Here is a 20,582-nt window from a genome sequence, read left to right as displayed (position 1 = left end):
TGTGTGTGTGTGTGTGTGTGTGTGTGTGTGTGTGTGTGTGTGTGTGTGTGTGTGCGTGTACAATACGGCGCAGGCTCTTTGATGGCAAAAAGAGGAGGATGGGCAGGTGGCCCAAGTCTGTTTATGTGTGTAGGAGAGGGGACACTTTGTGAACTTCTTCTGTAAAAACGTTCTCAGATGATTGAAGTCTGGCGAGGATAACAAACATCGTCCCCCTGGTATGACAGATGTCTCCTCTCGATAAACGCTTCAGAAACTCCCCGATTATTGGAGCTTACCGCGTCGTTACGTAACATCTACTGTCGTTTGTTTTCAACTTCATGTGTCCTATTTGGTTCTGTGAGATGAAATGAGATTATGCTTTCCCCAAGTGTTGCTTTCAGTTAACTGAAGCAGCACGTAAAGCCACCCATCTCCGTGTCAGTTCAACTAAATCCACCGATGAAGACAGTGCGATGCGGTTGAAAGCAGAGAAAATCTAGCAAGTGAACCTTGAGTTGGGATTGTAAAACTGCAATTTTAAAAGAACTTCCAACTTCCAACCTTAAAGGCAACAAAAGAGGTCCTTAAAGGGAAATCACCCAGTGAGCTTGCGTATCAACAGATCCACCTCTAGCGCCGCTGACCATTGATGAAGTCCATGTTGTACAGTCGAAAGCTCTGGAAACAGCTAGTAGCTAGTTGGGTTTGTTGCGTCACTCTCCCCCGAATAAACCAGGGCCTACGTAAAGTGAAACCATGCTGATAATGTAGAAAAGAATTGATATGGATCCTATTCCTCTCCTTTTTGATTTAATAGTCGTATTAATGTAAACAAACCGCTTTTCCACGGCGCGGCCGTTACTCGCTCGTCCATGAGTGGACCATGTTGCTTCGGATAAAGCACACAGCGACCGGCGTCTCTTCCTTGCATGATGAACGCGCTAGAAGGTTGACCTTAATTGAGTTTGATTGCAGCATCCTGCAGCCGGGCTGGAAAACGTACTGAATGGGTTTAGTGGTCTGTGATGAGGTCTTTTCTTCTGGTTTCTCCTAATTGTGTCCATGGTGAGAGCTGTGGGGCCGTGGAGGAAGAGCAGGAGGACACAAATTAAGTTCTACACTTCTGAGGGAAGCTCCTTGGAAAAGACCCACCGTCCAGATAGTTTTAAATCTCACTGAAGTCGGCCGAGTGAAGACGAGGGAGACGTTTTTATTCGTGATAGGATGTGGGACACTAACAGTCTCAGGGAAAGGAGACTTGTCCAAATTAAAATAATTGGCTGGTGTTATTTCATTTTTCTAGACCTGCCTTTGAAAAGTCTAAATCCACTTGTGAATTTACAGTCGCCAAAAGTTATAAGCTCTTCTATTGTTACGCAGATTTGCCTGACCTCCCAGAAGTCACAGCCTCCCATTGTTTTCAGGAATCCGTTCAGAGCCGTTCAGAAGGCTGCGCTGCTTTGTTGATGCTCAATAGTGTGTGTGTGTGTGTGTGTGTGTGTGTGTGTGTGTGTGTGTGTGCTGCAGTTTGTGCAAAGGTGAATTGTCGCTTTTTTTTTTTTTTGCCGTGCCACACCGCATTCATAATGAGCTTTTGTTTTTGATGATTTAAGATAATAAACATGCGTCTGTAAAGTAAAAGTGGCTTTGAATGTATCATACATGGAGCGAGGAAAAGTTAATTTCTGTGTTATTCTGTATAAATTAGTTAGTGTGTCGGGTAAAAGAAAAATCGGACACATCATTATGAACAAATAACAACCTCTGAAGTCTGACAACGAACCGCGAGACGCTCGTTGCATTGCTCATTATTTCTGACTCGAAACCTGAGAGCCACGTCTTTGCCAGGGATTCTACCAGCCGGCGGTGAAACAGGTGATCAAAGCACACCTGTGATGTCTGCACAACGCCAGAAAGAATGCAGCCATTACGCTCCTTTACCTTTTTACCCGTGCCTTTTCAGAGGTCACATGGTCCACGACTTGTCCAGACTGAAATAAACCCAAAGACTATTGGATGGATTGCGACAGACAGTCACGCTCCCACAGGATGCATCGCAATAGCTTTGATGTCACCTAAGTTTATCCAATACTTTGGTGCATGGACTGCAAAACTGACAACCCCATCAGCCTCAACTGTACCCAGTGTGAGAGGGGAATGTTATCCCTCCTGTTAGCAAAATGCAGAATATCAGTAGCCTATAGCTCGCCCCGTGTACTGATCCATCCATGGCACTGTCTGTGGTGCTGAAGTAGCAGATTTGAAAATGACTTTTTCCTTTTCCCTTCTGTCACTTTAGTCTTGGATCTTAAATATTTCTTCAGAAGAAATGATATTTAGAGCTACTTAGCAAACAGTAGCACGCTAACATGCTAAACCAAGACGTTTTAACATGGTGACGATTGAACCTAATAATCCCTAAATAAGTATTTTGTCCCCCTAGTTTCTTGAATTAATAGGGTCAGAGTTCCCACCAACCTGTGAATGCCATCATAGCTCAAACACGTGAGTCGCTGCCACGCTTCACTATCCGTTCGTCGTCTCTGCTCGGTGGTCATCTCACTTGTGTTGCGTTGCAACCTCTGCTACGCCCAGTTCCTATGGTTACACCTCACATGTGCACGGCTCTTGGCATTCAGAAATAGCTCCGGAGAGCTACGCACGCCTCGCTAGTTAAGGTGATGGATAGGTGAGGCGAGGTGCGCTGATACACCCGACGTTAAAAGAAGAAAGGATGGGGGGGGGGGGGGGGGGGGGGGATATGCTGTGCCTCCAGGACCATGTTGCCGGATGTCCTTCGCCTCCTCATTAGTTTAGAGCTCCAGTCAGCATACCGACGTGTTATTTGGGAAAAGGAAAAGGAACAACCAGAGGACAGTGCTTATTAAATTAAAGCATTAAAGCACACACACACACACACACACACACACACACACACACACACACACACACACACACACACACACACACACTTGAGATCCTGTCTTTGAACTATAGCGTATAGCCTACATCTGCTGACCCTTTGGGACGCACCAGCCTCCCTCTCAGCACCTCTGGCCCTGTCCTCTATGGGTAGCCGATCCCCACTGGGTCAACCCCAGAGCAGATGTGGAGCTCGTGTGATCCAGAGGTTAAATGGCCTCTTGCTTTCCACAAAGGGTCGGGTTTACAAAAGGAAATTGGGGTTGCTGTCTCATTCCGGGGTGAGATGACAGCATGGTATTTGTGGGAGAAAGTGTAGGATGTCTCGGGTCATGGTTGCATTGGGGCTTTTGTGTTGCAAATGCAGGTAGAACTATACGATGCTTGCATGCAGGTTGTGCAATGAATGCCTTAAACATGAGCCTGTGGAAGATGTGGGTTTCGCTCTTCCTGTCCCCGATGAATACAGATGAATGTGAACATGAGCTGGAGGAGAGTGCAAAAAAGACTAACCTCGGAGCAATGTGACATCAAAACGCGCCATCGCCGATGACCTAGAAATGGAGCGTGCGTAGGAAGCAGTGAGCTTTTGTCGCACGTGGCTCAGCTTGGCTGTTTTACGTCGTTGATTACGTGGTAAAAATTTTTTTTTTTTTTTTAAAGAACCAATTAAAGGGGAAACACTTGAGTGTATTGAATGCATGCGTGGTGAGAGGTCTCCTCGAGACCACGGTTTCATTGTCTCAAAATGCGCGCTCAAGCACGACGATAAATCCGCGAGCCACATGAAACACCCCCCCCCCCCCCCCGCCACCGTCACCGTGTGAAATGACGGTGAATGATGAATACACTTGCAACACGTAAAAGCGGCGGAAACGACCCTTTAACCGAAACGACGGTATCAATGTAGCGTTCATCGTCTCCAAACGATTACAAAAAAAAAAAGAAAAAAGAAGGCGCGTGCCAAAGAAAGGGGGTTCTCGTGTCCCCGAGCGCGCGCGCGCACGCGCTGGCTTCGCAAACAGCCATACACGCAACATTTTTTATTTGATTGGGGTCGGTGTGCGTGCGGTAGGCGGAACCCGGGGCACTCTTCACATCCCACTTTTTGAGAAGATTACGCGGACAATTCCGGTGGAGGAAAACACATGACGTGAACGCGGCTTGGAGGGAACGCGGACGGATGTAGTGGGACAGAAGGCAGTGTCGACACGCCACGGGTCGAGACAGAGCACGAGCAGCGAGCGGAGGCGACAGATCTGTGTGGAGATATTTGGAGTTTTGGAGGAGGACGCTGGTACTTCTCCGGTAAGGCACTGACAGGATGCTGCACGCGCTAACGGGGACGTTTAGCCCTCGCGACATAAAAAAAAAAACAAAAAACCAACAACTTATCAACGAGCATGCTTTTCCACAGATATGGGAACCTGTATATTAGATTGCGTTTGAATAGAACCCAAACGACGCTCGTCGTGCGTGCATGTGCAGCAAAGCCCGCACGTGACATAGATTTAACAGCTTTAACATGTAAAGTAAAAGTCAAGTTGCTGTGGTTGCTTTCATTCAGCGATGTGCAAGCTCCTCCAGAGCACCAGCCGCTGAGAGAGAGGTGGCGCCGCTGAACCTCGCTGCACCTGATCGTCCATGTGCAGCTGGGATAACGTACTACTGAGATCCAGGGCGACCACTTGGACTACACTGACCCCCTTTTTGGTAGGCGCGTTCTTCGCTGCAGCGTGTCTCAGAATCAGCAGGAACGATTACTTAACTGGGTTCATGTTTACTCTGCTTAGAATGAATCATCTGATTAAAACACTCTCACCATGATCAGCTTAGTGAGATCAAACTTGGGAATTGGGAGGGGGGGGCTACAGGAAGCTCCTCCATCACCCTGCATGCTTCTTCTGACTTCCATTTACTACAGATGACCACTGTACGCTCTCCACGCTACGGTTCTGCCTGCGCGGCCGTCACTCGGGGGGGGGGGGGGGGCCCTAATGATGCCGCTCCAGTGATGCATCCATCCGCTGGCTGTAAAGCTGCAGGCTCCTGCGAAACGCGTCGCACTGTGGAAAGCTTCATTTTTGTCGGATTCGCCTGTCGTATTTCTAAGTCGTGCCAGAGAAGCATCCACAGCTGGCTCGGCTCGCGCCACAGGTGCCCATCTGGTCCTGGTGCGTGGTGGTCTCGCGTCGTCTGACCCGGGGGCCTTCGGTGGGAGGCCACGTCTAAGTGGGAAGGGGCCGAAGCGGCCCTCGAATAGTACACATTGTATGCGGATATATAAATCTATATTTGACAATATTGACATGGGACTACACTGCTTTTAATCATTTGCGTATTTCTTTTGTTTGATTAGTCTGATTTTAAGGCAGAATTGTCCTAGCAGGCGCTGAACTACATTCCTCACACACATAGAAATACATTTAGCAAATGTGTACTTATTTGGTTTATTCTCCAGCTAGGTGCAACACATCCAGTAGACCGGATAACAGTCCTAACAAGCAGCCCGGTTTCTAGAGCCACCTGCAGTCACTCGCTCCTCCACGATATGAGTCACTTCAGGGGCCTGTGGGGCAGCAGGTGAGACTGCGACTGCCAGACTTAACGGTCCGGAGACGGGGAGAGACCACGTCCTCTCTCTCTCTGTCTCTCTCTCTCTCTCTCTCTCTCTCTCTCTCTCTCTCTCTCTCTCTCTCTCTCGTCGTGGGCCCATCGTGCCGGCTCTCTCCAAACCCCAATCCCAGAATGAAACCCCAGTGAGAGCAGACTAATCAACGCCTAGCACATGTGTGCGTTTCAGACTGTATCATTGTGTTTGAGAGTGAAAGCACCCGTGTGTGTGTGTGTGTGTGTGTGTGTGTGTGTGTGTGTGTGTGTGGAAATGCACATTACACCTATACACACACACACACATGTTAGATCGGAGAGTGAAGGGATATGGTGAAACGTCATCGCCTCCGCCGGTCGATTACAAAACGTATCGATTGGCGAGGAAAGAGGGGAAGAGTGAGGAGTGCTGCGCAGTAAAGGTCACAGACCTCATTCACAACTGCAGGGAGGTAAAGAAGAAGGTGTGAGACGCTGCTTTAGTGTAACTGCTTCTTCTTCTCTTCTCTATTGGATAAGACAGAGACTAAGTTCCTCTCGGATCAAAGCTCTGTGTCTCACGTCTTCGTCTCCTGCAGCAGTGTGGGTTTAGTTTGTTCAAACGAAGACGTGAAGGGATGCTAGTTCACCGCGAGAAGAAAGGAACACCCTGCTGTGACTCTGTGGACGGTATTAAACCATGAGCGGACTTGAGGTTTTTACAGGGTTTTGACTTCGGTCTTAACCCCGTCCTCCTCCTCCTCTATCCTCCTCTATCCTCCTCTATCCTCCTCTATCCTCTTCTATCCTCTTCTATCCTTGCGTCTGTTTCTTCGTTGATCTGCTTCGTGTTTTAGAAAGACTGGAGAGGACGGGACAGAACACCACGAGGTCTATCTGTCCCTTTTTTGAGGGCTGGTTCTGAGTCATATCACAGGCATTTATACATTTTTTTTTCTAAGTGCAGATCGGTTTATGAAAGAGCTGTTGGGACGTGCTGACGGACGTCGTAGATGAATTGCAGCTTGCATAAGGTCACACCACTCAGAGCTCATCTCGTCCCGACTGTACCCTCAGCGCTGTGTTGTCCAGTAATGAGCAGCAGATTGAGCGGTGTTCTTCTGGGAACAGCTGTCTAATGGAAGTGAAACTTCATATTGGCTGAAAAAAATGTACCTGTCCTGTTTTTTTTTTTTTTTTTAATCAAAGTGTGCATAATACCATATTAACCCCAATATGAGAGCGGCTCCTCAAACGGTCTGTTTCTAAGAGCTGTGAGCAGTTCAAGAGTAATTGTTTTTCTTAATGACTTCATTTGGCCTGGACAGATGACACTGTACAGACGGGGAGCGTTCATCAACACGATTTATTGCTGACGGATTGAGATCCACTGCCACAGGGCGTCTCTCTCGCTTGTCCTCCTCATAGGGAAGTCAGAGTAACGGGTCGGTAACGGGTCGGTTGGTGCGAGTCTCTCTTGGTTCTTGTTGGGGTTGGTTGAATCGCCGACGACGCTTCAGGAGGACCGATAGAGGAAAGTCCCACGCACCTTAAACACCCCGAAGTCTGAACACGATCTTCTACGTCTCGGCTGTGTTTTTTCGCTCATTATCCTTTCGTTTGGCTGAATTGTTCTCAGCCCAACTCTTGGTTCTGTGAGGGATTTGACACTAAGCCGAGCATTGATCTGCTTACGGCGGGTGGCCGGCTCGTGCTCCAGAGTCCTCTTGTCGAGCGGAGTGGGATTTGGACGTCCACGGCGCCGCAGCACGTGATGAGAGTCAGCAGGGCGGCGTCCGCCGCGGGTGGTGGAGAAACACTGACGGAGTTGTGCGCACGCTCTTCCTCTTCTTGCGTGACGAGGAGGGAGCGGGAGGGAGACGAGCGGCCGATGCCAGGAGAGGATGGCGCTTTGTTTTTTTTTTGTTTTTTTTAGGGCGCATGATTGAGAGAACACAGAGCTGGCATTGAGCAGCGTGGCGTTCAGGGAGCGCTCTCTGGACGGCCATTGTTCTAATGTACGGCTGGCGTACGGCGCGTCACTGCCGGCCCTAATGTTCAGCTGTCGGACAATCTGCTTACGGAGTAAGACGTCGTCGCGGCCCAGGGAGTCTGTTTCCTGTTTTATTTTGTAACTTCGCTCTCCCCTTGTGTCGTGTCAGCTTTACTTCCTGTCTCTGTTTGTTCTCCCACCTGGTTTTGTTGGTGTCAGTAGTCCCCAGTAGTCCAGTGCTGCTGGTCTGTCTCTGGACTCTTTAAGTATTACTTCTCAACTGGACTCTGATTTAAACCACCTGCTGCTTCCTCGTCAGGTGATCTCTGCGTCCGGGTCCAAGACTGCCACTCCTGAACCCTAACCCCTGATGAACAGGTAGATCTGTAACAGCTGACTCATCGATCAACGAGAAAAAAAAGTCAACTTTTGAATATGAATTCATCATTTGAAGTCATTCTTTAAGCGGCCACACACTTCATGATTCAAGGTTCTCAAATGAGAATCTGCTGCTTTTCTTGGTCTTATATTATAATGAATTGAACATTTTGGGGGCATTTTTTTTTTTTTTTTTTTTACTGTTTTCTGATGTTTTATAGACCAAACGATAAACAAGAAAATGAATCGATACGGATTCATTTATAATGAGAATAATTGTTATTTGTCAGGGACTTCTGAAAGGTGCAATGTGTAAGAGAGTAGTTGATGTATTTGCAGATGATATTGTTACGTATTGGTGTATTTCAGCCGAAAGATATTTTTTATTTTGAGTCATAAATTCCCGCAGAGATATTTGTGTTTGTTAAATATCCCTCTGGTGCTGGTCTCCATTAGCACCACCGCTCAGCTGCTAAGATATTCCAAATAACCCTGAATTTGGAATTTTCATCCAAAACAAGCAAAACAAAGTTGTTTGCCGAACACACAGTGTGTGTCAGCGGCATCGCGGGAAAACTTCTGCACAGATATCTGTACAGACAAGGAAAGGCACGTTTATTTGTAGAGGACATTTCAACAACAAGGCAACTCAAAGTGCTTCACATAAAACCATTAAAAGCATCAAAACATGATGCAAAAGAAAAGGAGATTTGAGAACATTCATTTATTATTTTTAGTTTATTTAACAGGGACACAGCGATTGACTGTCCCAACGTCAGCATGCTTAAACTTCATCTGCAGACAACAAAAATCCACAACAGAATTATGGCCTCAGATGTTGTAGTTCAGACGGTATGTGGAGTAAACATGTCGTCACAGCTCTGGTAGATGCACCAGTCTGCCTGATTTCATCTCAGCAGAGCGGGAAAAAGTTAAATTGTGACTCATGTTGTACATTAAGCAGGAGTTTGAGAGGTAATTACATGACAGTGAGGACACCTTTCTACAAGCAGGTCAATTTACAAATTTACACTGCGGCTAAATATTCTTTTGAAATGTGCATACTCCAGTCTTTTTGTGGATCTGGTATTTTAAACGCATCGTTTTGCCTACTCGGCGCCGTGTTGCTGCTCTGCGCACGGAGGTGATGAAGGCGGCTTGAGAGCAAAGGAGCCAAGGAGCCAAGGAGCCACAGGGCTCAGCTCAGGCTACATTCAAATCAAGTGAGTCATTTGTTCTACACACAAATGATGTTGTTGCAGTTGGACTGTACAGAAGCGTGAGAACCCGTCGAATGTCTCGAAGCAGCTCATCGCCTCTAGAGCAACGCGGCGTTCGGCATCCTTGTAGCCGCACTGGTTGTGTACCTTTGAATGATTCGATTGGCTGTGTCTGTTTCTGGACACACACACACACACACACACACACACACACACACACACACACACCTTCAAGTCAACGAGTGGCTTTATTCTACATCGCTGTCAGTGCATTGTTACAGGAGGAGGTCTGCTCCATGAAACATTCTGCTGGATCTGATAAGAAATGGAAATATCTCGAAAAGTTTGCGCCGGATTGAATAATAAGGATGAAAGGATGAAAATGCATTAGATTACATTACGGCCATTTTAGCAGACGCTTTTATCCAAAGCGACTTACAATTCAGTCTCTGTCTGCACACCGTAGACGCAGCTACAGGAGACATGTTGGGGTTAAGTGTCTCGCTCAAGGACACGTTGACACGAGACTAGTAGAGCAGGAGCCGGGGATCGAACCGCTGACCCTCTGATCGAAAGGCGGCCCGGCTCTCCACTTAGCCACGGTCACCCTAAAAATTAGTTTAGCGGACGCTTTACAATTCAGAATCTATCTAGACACCGTAGCTGCAGCTACAGGAGGAATGTTGGGGTTAAGTGTGTCTTGCTCGAGGACAAAATGCATCTTTTGAATGTTTAATGGAGACGCTGCGTTGTGCGTCTCATTGAGTGAATCGCATGCTAATTGCATTCAAAGCGCATTAAAGGGCTCAGCTCCCGGTACGTAAATCTGAACCGTAACGTGGAAGTGATGGCGACAGTCTTACCACTCTGCTCTAGAGTCCCTTCCTGTCTGTGAGGTGTCCAGTGTCAGCGATGAGCCGCAGTGACACGGAGTGTTGCGTGACTCTATTAATAAATCACATCCTCAGTGAGTCGCCGCGCTGGTGCTGTCACACAGCTGCGTCACAAGACACTAAAGACAATCTGCCTCGCTCTCCGGGTCAGAGGTATTCAATTCAAGTTCCAGAAGGTCCAGAGTGAGAACATCTCCTCGTGCAAAGGTCCAGAACATTACAATAACCTCTAACTTGCGCTATTTAGTGCCATATATATATGACATTCAAGGTGTCACTCGGAGAGAACCAGGACGTTCTGATGTAGCATTTCAAAATAAAAGCCCTTCAAAATCGCATGCATGAGCTAACTTCAAATCACATTCATGAATCTCACAACAGATTATGAGAACCTCACACACACACACACACACCTCTTAGTCAGAAGTTAGTCTTCTATTCTTCCTGCTGGCTAATCACAGTAGAGAGAGAGAGAGAGAGAGAGAGAGAGAGAGTCACTGTTATTACTTCATGGAGCCCAGTTACCTCACCTCACTGTCCACCTGAGCAGAGCTCTAATTAACACCTCCTGGATAATCGATCTGCTCCTAAAGGTTTATGTTTCGTGTGTTTTTTTTTTCTTTTGAGTATTTCAACTTTTCGTCAGATTTGGTATGACTGTAAAAAACGGCGCTACCCATGGGCCTCAGTCGCCATTGCTGTGGAGAAGAAGACGGTCAAATAGAAGCTGTTGGAAGAAATGTTGCGGGTGGGAACAAAACACGGCGCTACAGTTGCTCAATTCATTCAAAATCCACTATCATTTATCGTTTCATGTCCGCGCTCTTGCATCATAGAAACACAGGGGGGAAAAAAAAAAAATCTCACATATTGCAAACATCTCGGCTCTACGCCAAGTGTAATCCTTCATGGAACGTTACTGTCGCGTGTGCGTTTCTTCATCAATGCGTATTCATGTTCACCCTCGTGTGAAAAACCAGCATCCAGACAGATGGTGGCTGTGTTTGCCGGAGTGTCTTCTGCTTATTTGCGGGCAGCTGCAGCGCTCGGTGGCACTTAAACACAGCTCTGAGTGTGACACGACGCCGGGGTTACAGCGAGGCCGATCGCTCCTCTGCAGCTATTTTTATACGGGAGCAACAGAGTGACCCGAGCGGTTTGATCCTGATTTTCCCGCTCGAGCGAGACGGAACCCTAATCTGATCTAGTCGATCAATCCTGACTGTCAGAGGTCCCGAGTCTCCGCTCCCTGTTTTACAATAAAGCCTTCTCTGATAGGTCTGTCAGCTGCTAAATCTCTTCCCGTTCACGGGCAGAAAAGGAAGGATCAGGAATTAGCTTTGGATGCTATAGTGCCATTAAAAAACAAATCCTTATGTAAGCGAGTTTTTCCATTTTCATTTCCAATTTTCTAAAATTGCTGTCGATTTTTGCCGTGTTTCAAATGACCTCCCAGACAAGCTATTCAAGCTTCTTCAATGCATTTCTCAGCGTTTTAGCTCTGCGTTTATAGTGCATCCGCAGACCTGGGTGTTGGAAGACAAAGTCAATGATTGTCCACATGCACTCTAGCAGATTAGGAGTCTCTGAAAATCACAGTGGAGACTCGATTAAGAAAGCTTACAGAGGCAGAGTATGTCATCAAGCAGTGACGGAGAAGGCAGCATTATACTTTGAGATTACTCATTGCATAAACACACACACACACACACACACACACACACACACACACACACACACACACACACACACACACACACACACACACACTAATACACACACACTGAATGGACTACAAATGCACACAGGCACAGCAGTAAGTGAGGATGAATCAGCATGCGCCGCGTCATTCGGTTCAGGTGTCCGTTCAGGAATAACAATCGGTGGAACCGGCCGGTTCCGCTCGCCTCACTCCCCCCCCCCCCCCCCCCCCCCCCCCCCGCGGGATGACGTCTCTCGGCACAGTCGCTGACGTCAGAGCCTGTGAACGGAGGCGCACGCACTCGCTGTGCGTTGGCAAAGCGAGGCGCTGTTTTGGACGAGGGCTTGAATAAACATAGCCTCTGCCTGTTGCTGTGAAAAGACTCATTTACTCCCACCGAGAGCATCACAAAGTGGGATTAACTCCTGCGTAGGTTTCCGATGGAGCCCAGTGAGGAAACATCGGATTTCTAACAATCTCTTTCCACATCTGGTCCTTCTATTGTCTATTCTCGTTTTCTGTTGTTGTATTTTCTATTATAACTTTGTTAAAGTGCGCTTCTGCTCTCGAGGAGCGATAATCTGTGTCTTTAACAGAGGACACTACTGAGACAGATTGATTATCACCCCGTCAGCCTCTTTATGTTCAGCACAATGCAGGGTGCAATTAGCGAAATGAACACACAAAATAAACTCACGTTATTAACGGTGGATATCTTTGAAAACTAATGTCTGGTGGTTCAGATGCTTTTGACAGGTCTGCTCTCTCAACGATGCTTTTCTTTCAGATGTGGGACATTTTGAAATCAGGGGAAACAGTAATTGCTCAAGCAGACAGTTTTTTAGAGGACAGAGCATTTCCTCACGGACACACAACTCTTCCTCTGTTGTGTTCCACAATGGTGCTGTGCTCACAAGCCCGAGGGGGGGGGGGGGGCTGAACTTCATTGTCTTTGTGCCTTTTCTCATTTCCTTAATTTTCTTGCTTACAATAATTGGTTATAGTATAATTACATATATCAGTTTGACTCCATGTAGTTGAACATGACCCATAAGATATCCATATCGTATCCACATCTTCAACTGAATCTGTAATATTTCAGTACAACGCTCTCTTTTTTTCTTAGCACATAATTTGATTTGTAAATCTCCTGCCAAAAACCTTGTCCTACTTTAAAATGAGGATCTTTTCTCAGCACCTTTCTTTTCACCTTCATTTGCTCCAAACTCGGAGGACTGGAGAAGGAGCTCCCTAAAAATGAAGAGGTCATGTATCGCCTTTTTGTTATTGAACATATTGATCGAAGGAGCCACGACTCTGTCCAATCCCGTCTGCTGAAAGCTCCGCTGAAGAGGCCCCCTTGTAGCCGGACGGCCCATCGCGTATTGTCTTTGAATGGCTCCCCCCCCCACCCCCCCAACCTCCCCGTCAGTTGTAGACCGTCTGAGTGGCAGCGTGGTTCCGCGCGGTGATTGGTCCCTCGACGAGGGCCCCGCCTCTGCCGTCGCTACCGTCAGCAACCCTGCTACAACTGTGCATGAATACAGGATACTGGCATTTGCTGAATCCGAGGTGGCGTCTTTTCAACTAGAGCCCAGTGAAATACCTTTTCAGCCTCTCGAGTGGTCTGGCGAACTACGGCCAAGGGGGCCCCAGCAGTATAATGATGCCTGGCACAATAGTAGCACTGTTCTCCAACCCGTTCCCAGGAAACCGCACAACATGTGCCATTGTGCACTGTGCTTTGCTGCCCAACCACGTTGCCCGGCTTTAGCCAGAGACACCGAGAGAGCTGCTTGGCGGTGCAGCGGAGCTCGCAGCAACGTGGTCGGTAGGACAGGTTCAGAGGACTGCAAGACGAAGACCGGGGAGGAGGGGGGGGGGGGGGGGTGCATTCATCGCCTCACACTGCGTTTGATGCGTTCAAAGTAATATTACAAAAAAAAAGTACATTTAAAAGGCCGGTCTGTGGAGCGGAAGAGGCCTCAGGGTAAAAAGGACAGCTGAGCGGTTGCCAGGCTGGGTGGTACAGAAACCCCCCTGAGCATTGTTGTTCAGTTGAACCCTCCTCACTAAGAGAACCAGGAGGAAAAGTGACAAGCAGAAAAATGAAGGCACAAAGACGGCTAGAACTGGTTTCGGAGCTGGTCCTAGCTGGTTCTCCTCTTTTCATCTGGGGGTCCAAACATTTCCTCCTCTATGCTTCCCCCCCCCCCCCCTCCCCCCCCCCCTCGCCCAACGCGCTCTCCATTAAAGCCCCCACTGCTGTTTATGCAGCAGAGCAAAGGAGATCATTCAGGGCCCGCCGGATAGGGGGCTTCGGTCAACTGCGTCCAGGAGATACATGTCCTTTCAAGTCAGCTGGTGAGCTGGGACACCGCAGCAGGACGCCCAGGAAACAGAGGCCTGACGCAAAGCCCAGTGTGTCACAGTTTCTGTGAAAGCCCGGTTTCCTCCGAGCGTAGACCCGTCAGTCGATGTGTCAATTATCCTTTGGATTGTCTCTACATTCTGACTAACGGAGCTGGATTTTGTGGTTTTACTCTTGGTTAGCAAAGTGAACATGTCTGTTGGTCTCATGCTTTCCATCCATTCACACTTACAGTGTCAGTATAGTACCTGGTATTCTCAGTACAGACGCATAGTTTGCTCTAAATGGGGTCAATTGGGTCAGAATCTTCATTTGTCGTCGGCCCGATTTTAAGCCACAGCTACGATATGTAATTCCGTCGCGTTCGCAAGGCGTAGCTGCGTGTTCCATGTTGACGTCCCGTTCCTTGGAGTGACCTGTAGGTGGGTCTCGTCCTCGTCGGGCCTTGATGAAGACACGGACTCACTTCGCTGCCCTCAGGACGGCCTCCTTTATCTCCTCACGTGCCTCTTGTTGTGGGAAGCTAGGAATGAAAGCAGTGCCAGTGCCAATGAGGTCAATGTTTGTGATTGAGCCGGATCCGCTTTCATTAGACAGACGTTGTGCATCTTGACTTAATTGTCTTAATTCAGATCCTCTTTAGATGACTTTCAAGGAAAAAAGAAGCTCATCTTCCTGGGATCCTAATGTTTAGATATTCTAACAGATGTGATACAGAGAATAAAGTAAATGATAGACACTGCTAGTCTGGTTCATTAGACCTCTGCTCAGGTAGAATGTGGGCGGAGCTGTGCTGAGCATTGAGTGAGGTCATTGAACTCCGTGCTACAATGAGAAAAATGAAGCTGCCATATTTGTTCCACCCTAAGACAAAGCCGTCAGGAGAGAGAAAGAGATTAAAGTCTGTATCTTCAGTAAAAGGTCCAATCAGGGCCTTCACTGTTCATATCAGGTCTGTTTACAAGTTTCTTATTAAAAGATACGTATTAGCGGTTTATTGAACTGTGGTGTTTATACTGTATGATGTCCACTCTCTACATTTTGTGATTTCTCTCTTTCCCCCCCCAACAGATCCCAGGAAACAAGACCTCAGAGCACCGTTCAGACCCTCCCACCGCCTCAAACACCTACACATCCGAACACACTCATTACTACACACACACACACACGCAGGCAACCAGAGCAGACATGAGTGAGGATAAACCGGCGGATTCTGTGGAAACCGGCCCTGCCGAGGTGAACGCTATTCCCAATGGAAAAGGCCACGAGGAGGAGGTCACGGCACCGGCCGGCGAAAAGTGAGTAGAATCCTCCTCTTGCCTCGTCGGCCTCTTTGGGATTACGGTTGTTTATTGGAGAGAATCCGGCGATACGATACGGGGGGGGGGGGGGGGGGTACCGTTCAATATATGCCAACGTATTGATGTTTTATTCAGATCATTTGGGATCTGCATATCACAGCGTAACACCTGTAACATCCAAATTGAGCCACCTCTGAGCCACCGTCTGCCGAGGCACAAAAAGTAGTGTTATGAATTTTGAGTATTTTGAGCATGAATCTTAGCATGTAAAAAAAAATAATTGTGTTTTTAAGTATCAATAGTATCACAACATATAATACCACGATACTCAAGGTATGAATAAATCAGATAAAATACAGAATATTGCCTAAATGCAAGGCAAGGCAAGTTTATTTGTAGAGCACATTTCAACAACAAGGCAACTCAGAGTGCTTCACATAAAACCATTAAAAGCATCAAAACATGATGCAAAAGAAAGGAGATTTAAAAATTAAAATCAGTCATTAAAACACTAAAAAGCTAAAAAAACAGTGCAGTGCAGTTTAAGAAAAGTAAAATGCAGAAATTGATTAAAATCCTTGAATGTGGTTCAATCAAAGGCAGCAGCAAACGGAGACGTCTTCAGTCTGGATCTAAAGGAGCTGAGGGTCTCTGCAGACCTGCAGCTTTCTGGGACTTTGTTCCAGACATGTGGAGCAGAAGAACCGAACGCTGCTTCTCCATTGACGCTAACAAATACATAACAAATACACGAGGCGGAGACACACAATAGCACAATGCCGTGTGTCCATTAAGTGCCTGGTGATGTGCCTTTAAGCCAGACATTTACCTCCTACCTGCTCGCTCATGGTGCCCTCATCTCTGCTGGATAATGCAGAGAGCTGAATGCTTAAATGTCATGTCACCGGTTGTCTGACAGCGTTTTGTGTCCTCTCACTACGTAATAGATCGGTTCATTAAAACCTCTCTCTCTCTCTCTGAGGTACAGACGCTCATTTACAGATATAGAACTATCTGTAATTTGCCTTGATTATGTGATGACTGAGGGTGTTTGTTTCTCCACTTTGTGCTCTCGCTGGGTGACGGATGGACTGACTCTCTCTTCACTGCTTGTAGGGGAAGTGTTCCCAACAGTGCCCAGAGCGATAGGTACGCTGGTTGATGGAGGACGTTGTGTTGTGTCGTAGTGTGTCGTATGTCACGGTTTGTGTCTAAACCAGAGCCTGAAATGACATAGTTCATGATGAGTATTGCCTGTTTTTGCTTAATATAATGTTACTGCTTTTTTTTTTTTTTTCATTAGTCCCCACAGAACTGAGAATACAGAGGCCAACCTCCCGGAGAGCCAGGAATTCTTATCGGGCATGGAGGACAACAAGACCCCTCAATTTACAGATGTATACATATCTAAATCTATACATCTGTACATCTATATATACAGTATCTATCATCATCATCTACCTATCTAACATGTGGTTTTTTTTCCTCTCCCCTGTCTTGCGTCGGTTATAGTTTGAGGGGAAAACCTCGTTTGGGATGTCTGTCTTCAACCTTGGGAATGCGATCATGGGAAGTGGAATCCTGGGACTGGCGTACGCCATGGCCAACACGGGAGTCGTCCTGTTTCTGTAAGACGTTCAAATGCATTAGATGGTTTCACTCAACACGACTGACGTCTCGCAGATATTCTCTGGACTTGTTGTTCTTTTTCCAGCGGAGGTCTGAGTCACACATAAATGGCACCTAATTGTGTCCTGATTGTCTTGTAGTCCCTGGTTACGACTAAGAGGCCGATGACACGGAGCACATTTGTTTGATGAATAAAGGCCCCCGGATTAATAAACTACTGGCGATCATTTACTCGCGCTATAAACGGAGCACAGCCGCAATCAAGGATGCAAAAAGAACCGGGTTTGTTTCTGTCGTTGGTGGATTCTCTGCCTGCAACCAGTTGGCGTATGCGCTGTGCAGACGAGGGGCTTAACGTGTGAAATCCTCTGCAGCGGAGGTGTCTGTCAGGATAAAGACGTCACGGTCGACTGCAGCTTTCAGGTGGAACATTTCAATGCAGATGCGTTTTTTTTCTACTCTTATTTAAATCCGCTGGAGGTCTTCTACAGTGAGTGCTCACAGCTGTTTTATGCTATTTATCGACAATAAGAAAAATACAGAACATCTCCGGCCCTTAATTCATCATGCCTGGATTTTTCGTCCAGAGCGGCTCTAGTCGGTTAGATATTTCTCAAGTATTGATTTATGGCGGCTGGATTCTGCATAAACCTGCAAACATGAAGCTCTGTGGCGGAATACAATTCAAGCTTGGTGGTGGTGGTGTGATATCGCACTGACCTCAAAGGTTTGCGTGCTCATTCAGGTCTTTCATGCGTTCTGAAATCTTCACTCTTTTTCTTGAGGTTTTCCAGCTGTGATCTGTCTTTTTTTTTTTTTTTTTTTTTCTCAAGAATAATCAGGCTGCTTTTTCCAGAGGGTAATCTCAGCAGATGGCACCGACAACATCAACACTTTCCCCTTGCTCGATTCCTCGTGCTGTTTTTCGACACCTCTTCCTGGTGGTGCTGGAGATTGTTAGGTGTGTGTGTGTGTGTGTGTGTGTGTGTGTGTGTGTGTGTGGTGTGGAAACTGGCTGAGGAAAGTATTTTTCTGACAAAGATTAAGCCCTGCAGATTTATACTTCTCAGAACATACAGGCGCTGCTGTTAACGAAGCGTCCCTGAAGTGAAATCAACACAACATGAAGGTGAAAGAGTATTCATGTTAGCTTCCATGATTCAGTCAATGTGGGAGTAATGTAAAGCTAGGTTTAACAGCTACCCCCACCCAGAAATGTCCCCCCAGGACGTGATCTGAGCTCTTTTCCATGTCAGGATTTCTCTCACGTGTTTAAAGAAAGCTTCTTATTTTGAGCCGAGTTGTGTGACTGGTGGCTTTTCACGCCGTCTGCTGTCTGACCTCTGCTGTCTGACCTCTGCTGTCTGACCTCAATGTCTTTGACGCCAACACAGGAGCCGAGTTGAACCCCATTTAACGCGCCACCTGCCCCCCGTGTGAATCGACCGTTAGCGTGTCGCTATCCGTCCCGTTGGGGATGAAAGGCTGCGTCTTTGTGTGCACATCTGCACCGTCTTGTATCAAACAATGGAGCGTGTGCTGAGAAATGCAGGCAGGGTCCGTTTACGCTGTCTCTTAACGGTGTCATTCTGGACCTCGGGTCCTGCTCCTTAAGGGGACAGAAGACCTAAAAATGAACACCATCGGCAAAATAATGGGCCCGTTGCAGAGCATTTTCTGTCTCCACCGATGGGTCGCCTGCTGAAGAACTCTTCCGTACGTTCAGCCTTAAAAGCAGCATGAAGGCTCGCGAGGGTCGATCTGTCGTGCCGTCAACGCTTTTGCTCGTAATCGTCAATCTTCTGAAGGATAACCGTACGACTATTAATATATATCTCAAAAGCAATAAGATGAAGAGTGATGTTGTGAGTCTAGATTTTGACCCTCGTGAGCCCAATGTTTCATGTCACGCAGGTTTGTGTTGGCGGCTGCGGAGGCTTCGGCCGGTCGGTGGTCTTGGCCCGCGAGGAATGCAGCGGGGCGGAAAGCTGTGAGCAGAGCTACAGTTCCCCAAGTGTGTCAGTCCGTCTGACCGTCAGCAGATCTGTCCTCCCATCGCCACTCGACTAACTAAATCCTCCGCTGCAAGTCAGCCCGGCATTCTTTCACATAGTATTACACCCCCCCCCCCCAAAAAAAACCCTGTTAACTGGCCAAGAGTTGAAGTCCAGTTCAGACGTGCGGCCTGGCTTTTCCAAAAAGAGAGAGGAATGGTGTGTGTGTGTGTGTGTGTGTGTGTGTGTGTGTGTGTGTGTGTGTGTGTGAGAGCGCTAATGTCACCAGTGGTAACAATAAAAAGCAGAAGGAGATCAGAAGTGGTTGGAGTGAGGTGGATCAGGGACTCATTCACCAAACGTCCCCATGCTGTGACTCCTTACAGACGTCTCATTTGCAAGACTCCATTCTTAAACTCCGCCCCTAGAGACGGACGTTTAAATCCAAGCAGAAGAAGTAGTTTGTGCTTCTCATGGGCTCAGTGATAGAGGAGCTCATCCCAGCCGCTCATGCTACTGTCACGTACATCATCTGGAACGGGGCTCTTTTTTATTAAAGAAGCTACAGGTCTGAAATGTGAAATGTTGTTAGAACAGAAGCAGCATATTTAGCCAAAGTTATCGGAGCTCCGAGTGTATTTTTCATAATGTTTATGGATATGGCCCCGGGTTTCTAGACCTGGCTCATAATCTCAACTGGGATTATTTTAAAATGAGCAACAGTAGAATATGATGTTGGTCATTATTAACAATATCCAAGGAACCAAACGGAGAGATCCAATGATCAAATAAGCAAAAGAATTCCAGGTAATCGCTACATCGGTACTATTTATTTTCTAAACGCTTACAGTGACCAGTGGGTCAGAGAGCTTAGCAGGTAAAACTGAACACGAAGAGGGATAACATGTTAACCCGGTTAGTAGTCTACGCCCTCTTAAGGAAACAACTCTATCACTGAGAATGGAAGGAATGACTGCTTCAGGCTCTTAGATGCTTGTTTAAAGGAAATGTACTTATGACTTCTGGTGACTAGTAGTTCTTTTGATTACCAATGTTGATGCACTTATTGTAAGTCGCTTTGGATAAAAGCGTCTGCTAAACGACTGTAATGTAATGTAAATGTAACAGCAGTTCTGATGGTCTGACGAGGAACACGAGGAGGAGAACTATGTGCAGAGCGGCTGACGAGAGAATGAGATGCAGGTGAGGAGGAGGAGGAGGAGGAGGAGGAAGGCCAGGCAGAGCTGATGAGGGAAACGAGGCAACGGGTGTGTAGGTGGGAGGGGACGCCGGGTGAGCAGGACTGGCAGCAGAGTTTTTAGGGCGTCCGGTGGACGGTTAGAAGACGGCAGGGACAGAGAGCCAGGACAGACAAACACAACAAGGACACTAAAGCGCTCGAGACAGGAATGCAAGAAGAGGGATAACACGTTAACCCGGTTAGGATGAGCCTGTGTAGTCTACGCCCTCTTAAGGAAACAACTCTATCACTGAGAATGGAAGGAATGACTGTTGGTTATTCCAACACTGATGAACAAAGATGAGAAGATTAATGTTGACAGAGGATTTTCCTCATTCTGTCAATCTCAGCATCGCGTTGCAAACCTT

At 47.2% G+C, this 20,582-nt stretch overlaps 1 protein-coding gene across 4 annotated transcripts in view; it reads left to right on the top strand.

Annotated features, from left to right (window-relative positions):
• Window positions 1–3,735: 3,735 nt before the first annotated feature.
• The window catches only part of LOC137873631 (sodium-coupled neutral amino acid transporter 3-like), a 30,074-nt gene continuing 13,227 nt past the window's right edge, over window positions 3,736–20,582 (top strand). The window contains exons 1-5 of one of the 4 annotated variants that reach the window (XM_068711921.1): window positions 3,736–4,212; window positions 15,122–15,348; window positions 16,468–16,500; window positions 16,655–16,748; window positions 16,864–16,979. In XM_068711921.1, coding sequence (XP_068568022.1) covers window positions 15,239–15,348; window positions 16,468–16,500; window positions 16,655–16,748; window positions 16,864–16,979 — 353 coding nt within the window. In that variant the 5' untranslated portion in view covers window positions 3,736–4,212; window positions 15,122–15,238. Of the gene's footprint in view, window positions 4,213–4,523; window positions 4,618–7,755; window positions 7,865–15,121; window positions 15,349–16,467; window positions 16,501–16,654; window positions 16,749–16,863; window positions 16,980–20,582 lie in introns of those variants that run through there. The other 3 variants (XM_068711918.1, XM_068711922.1, XM_068711920.1) reach the window with 3 other exon arrangements.

This window comes from Cebidichthys violaceus, unplaced genomic scaffold, assembly GCF_023349555.1.
Source record: "Cebidichthys violaceus isolate CVI_PGR_0920_01 unplaced genomic scaffold, fCebVio1.0.p SCAF_17, whole genome shotgun sequence".
NCBI classification, from domain to species: Eukaryota; Metazoa; Chordata; class Actinopteri; order Perciformes; family Stichaeidae; genus Cebidichthys; species Cebidichthys violaceus.
The sequence above is the reverse complement of the archived record's forward strand: the minus strand, read 5'-3'. Positions and strand labels throughout refer to the sequence as shown.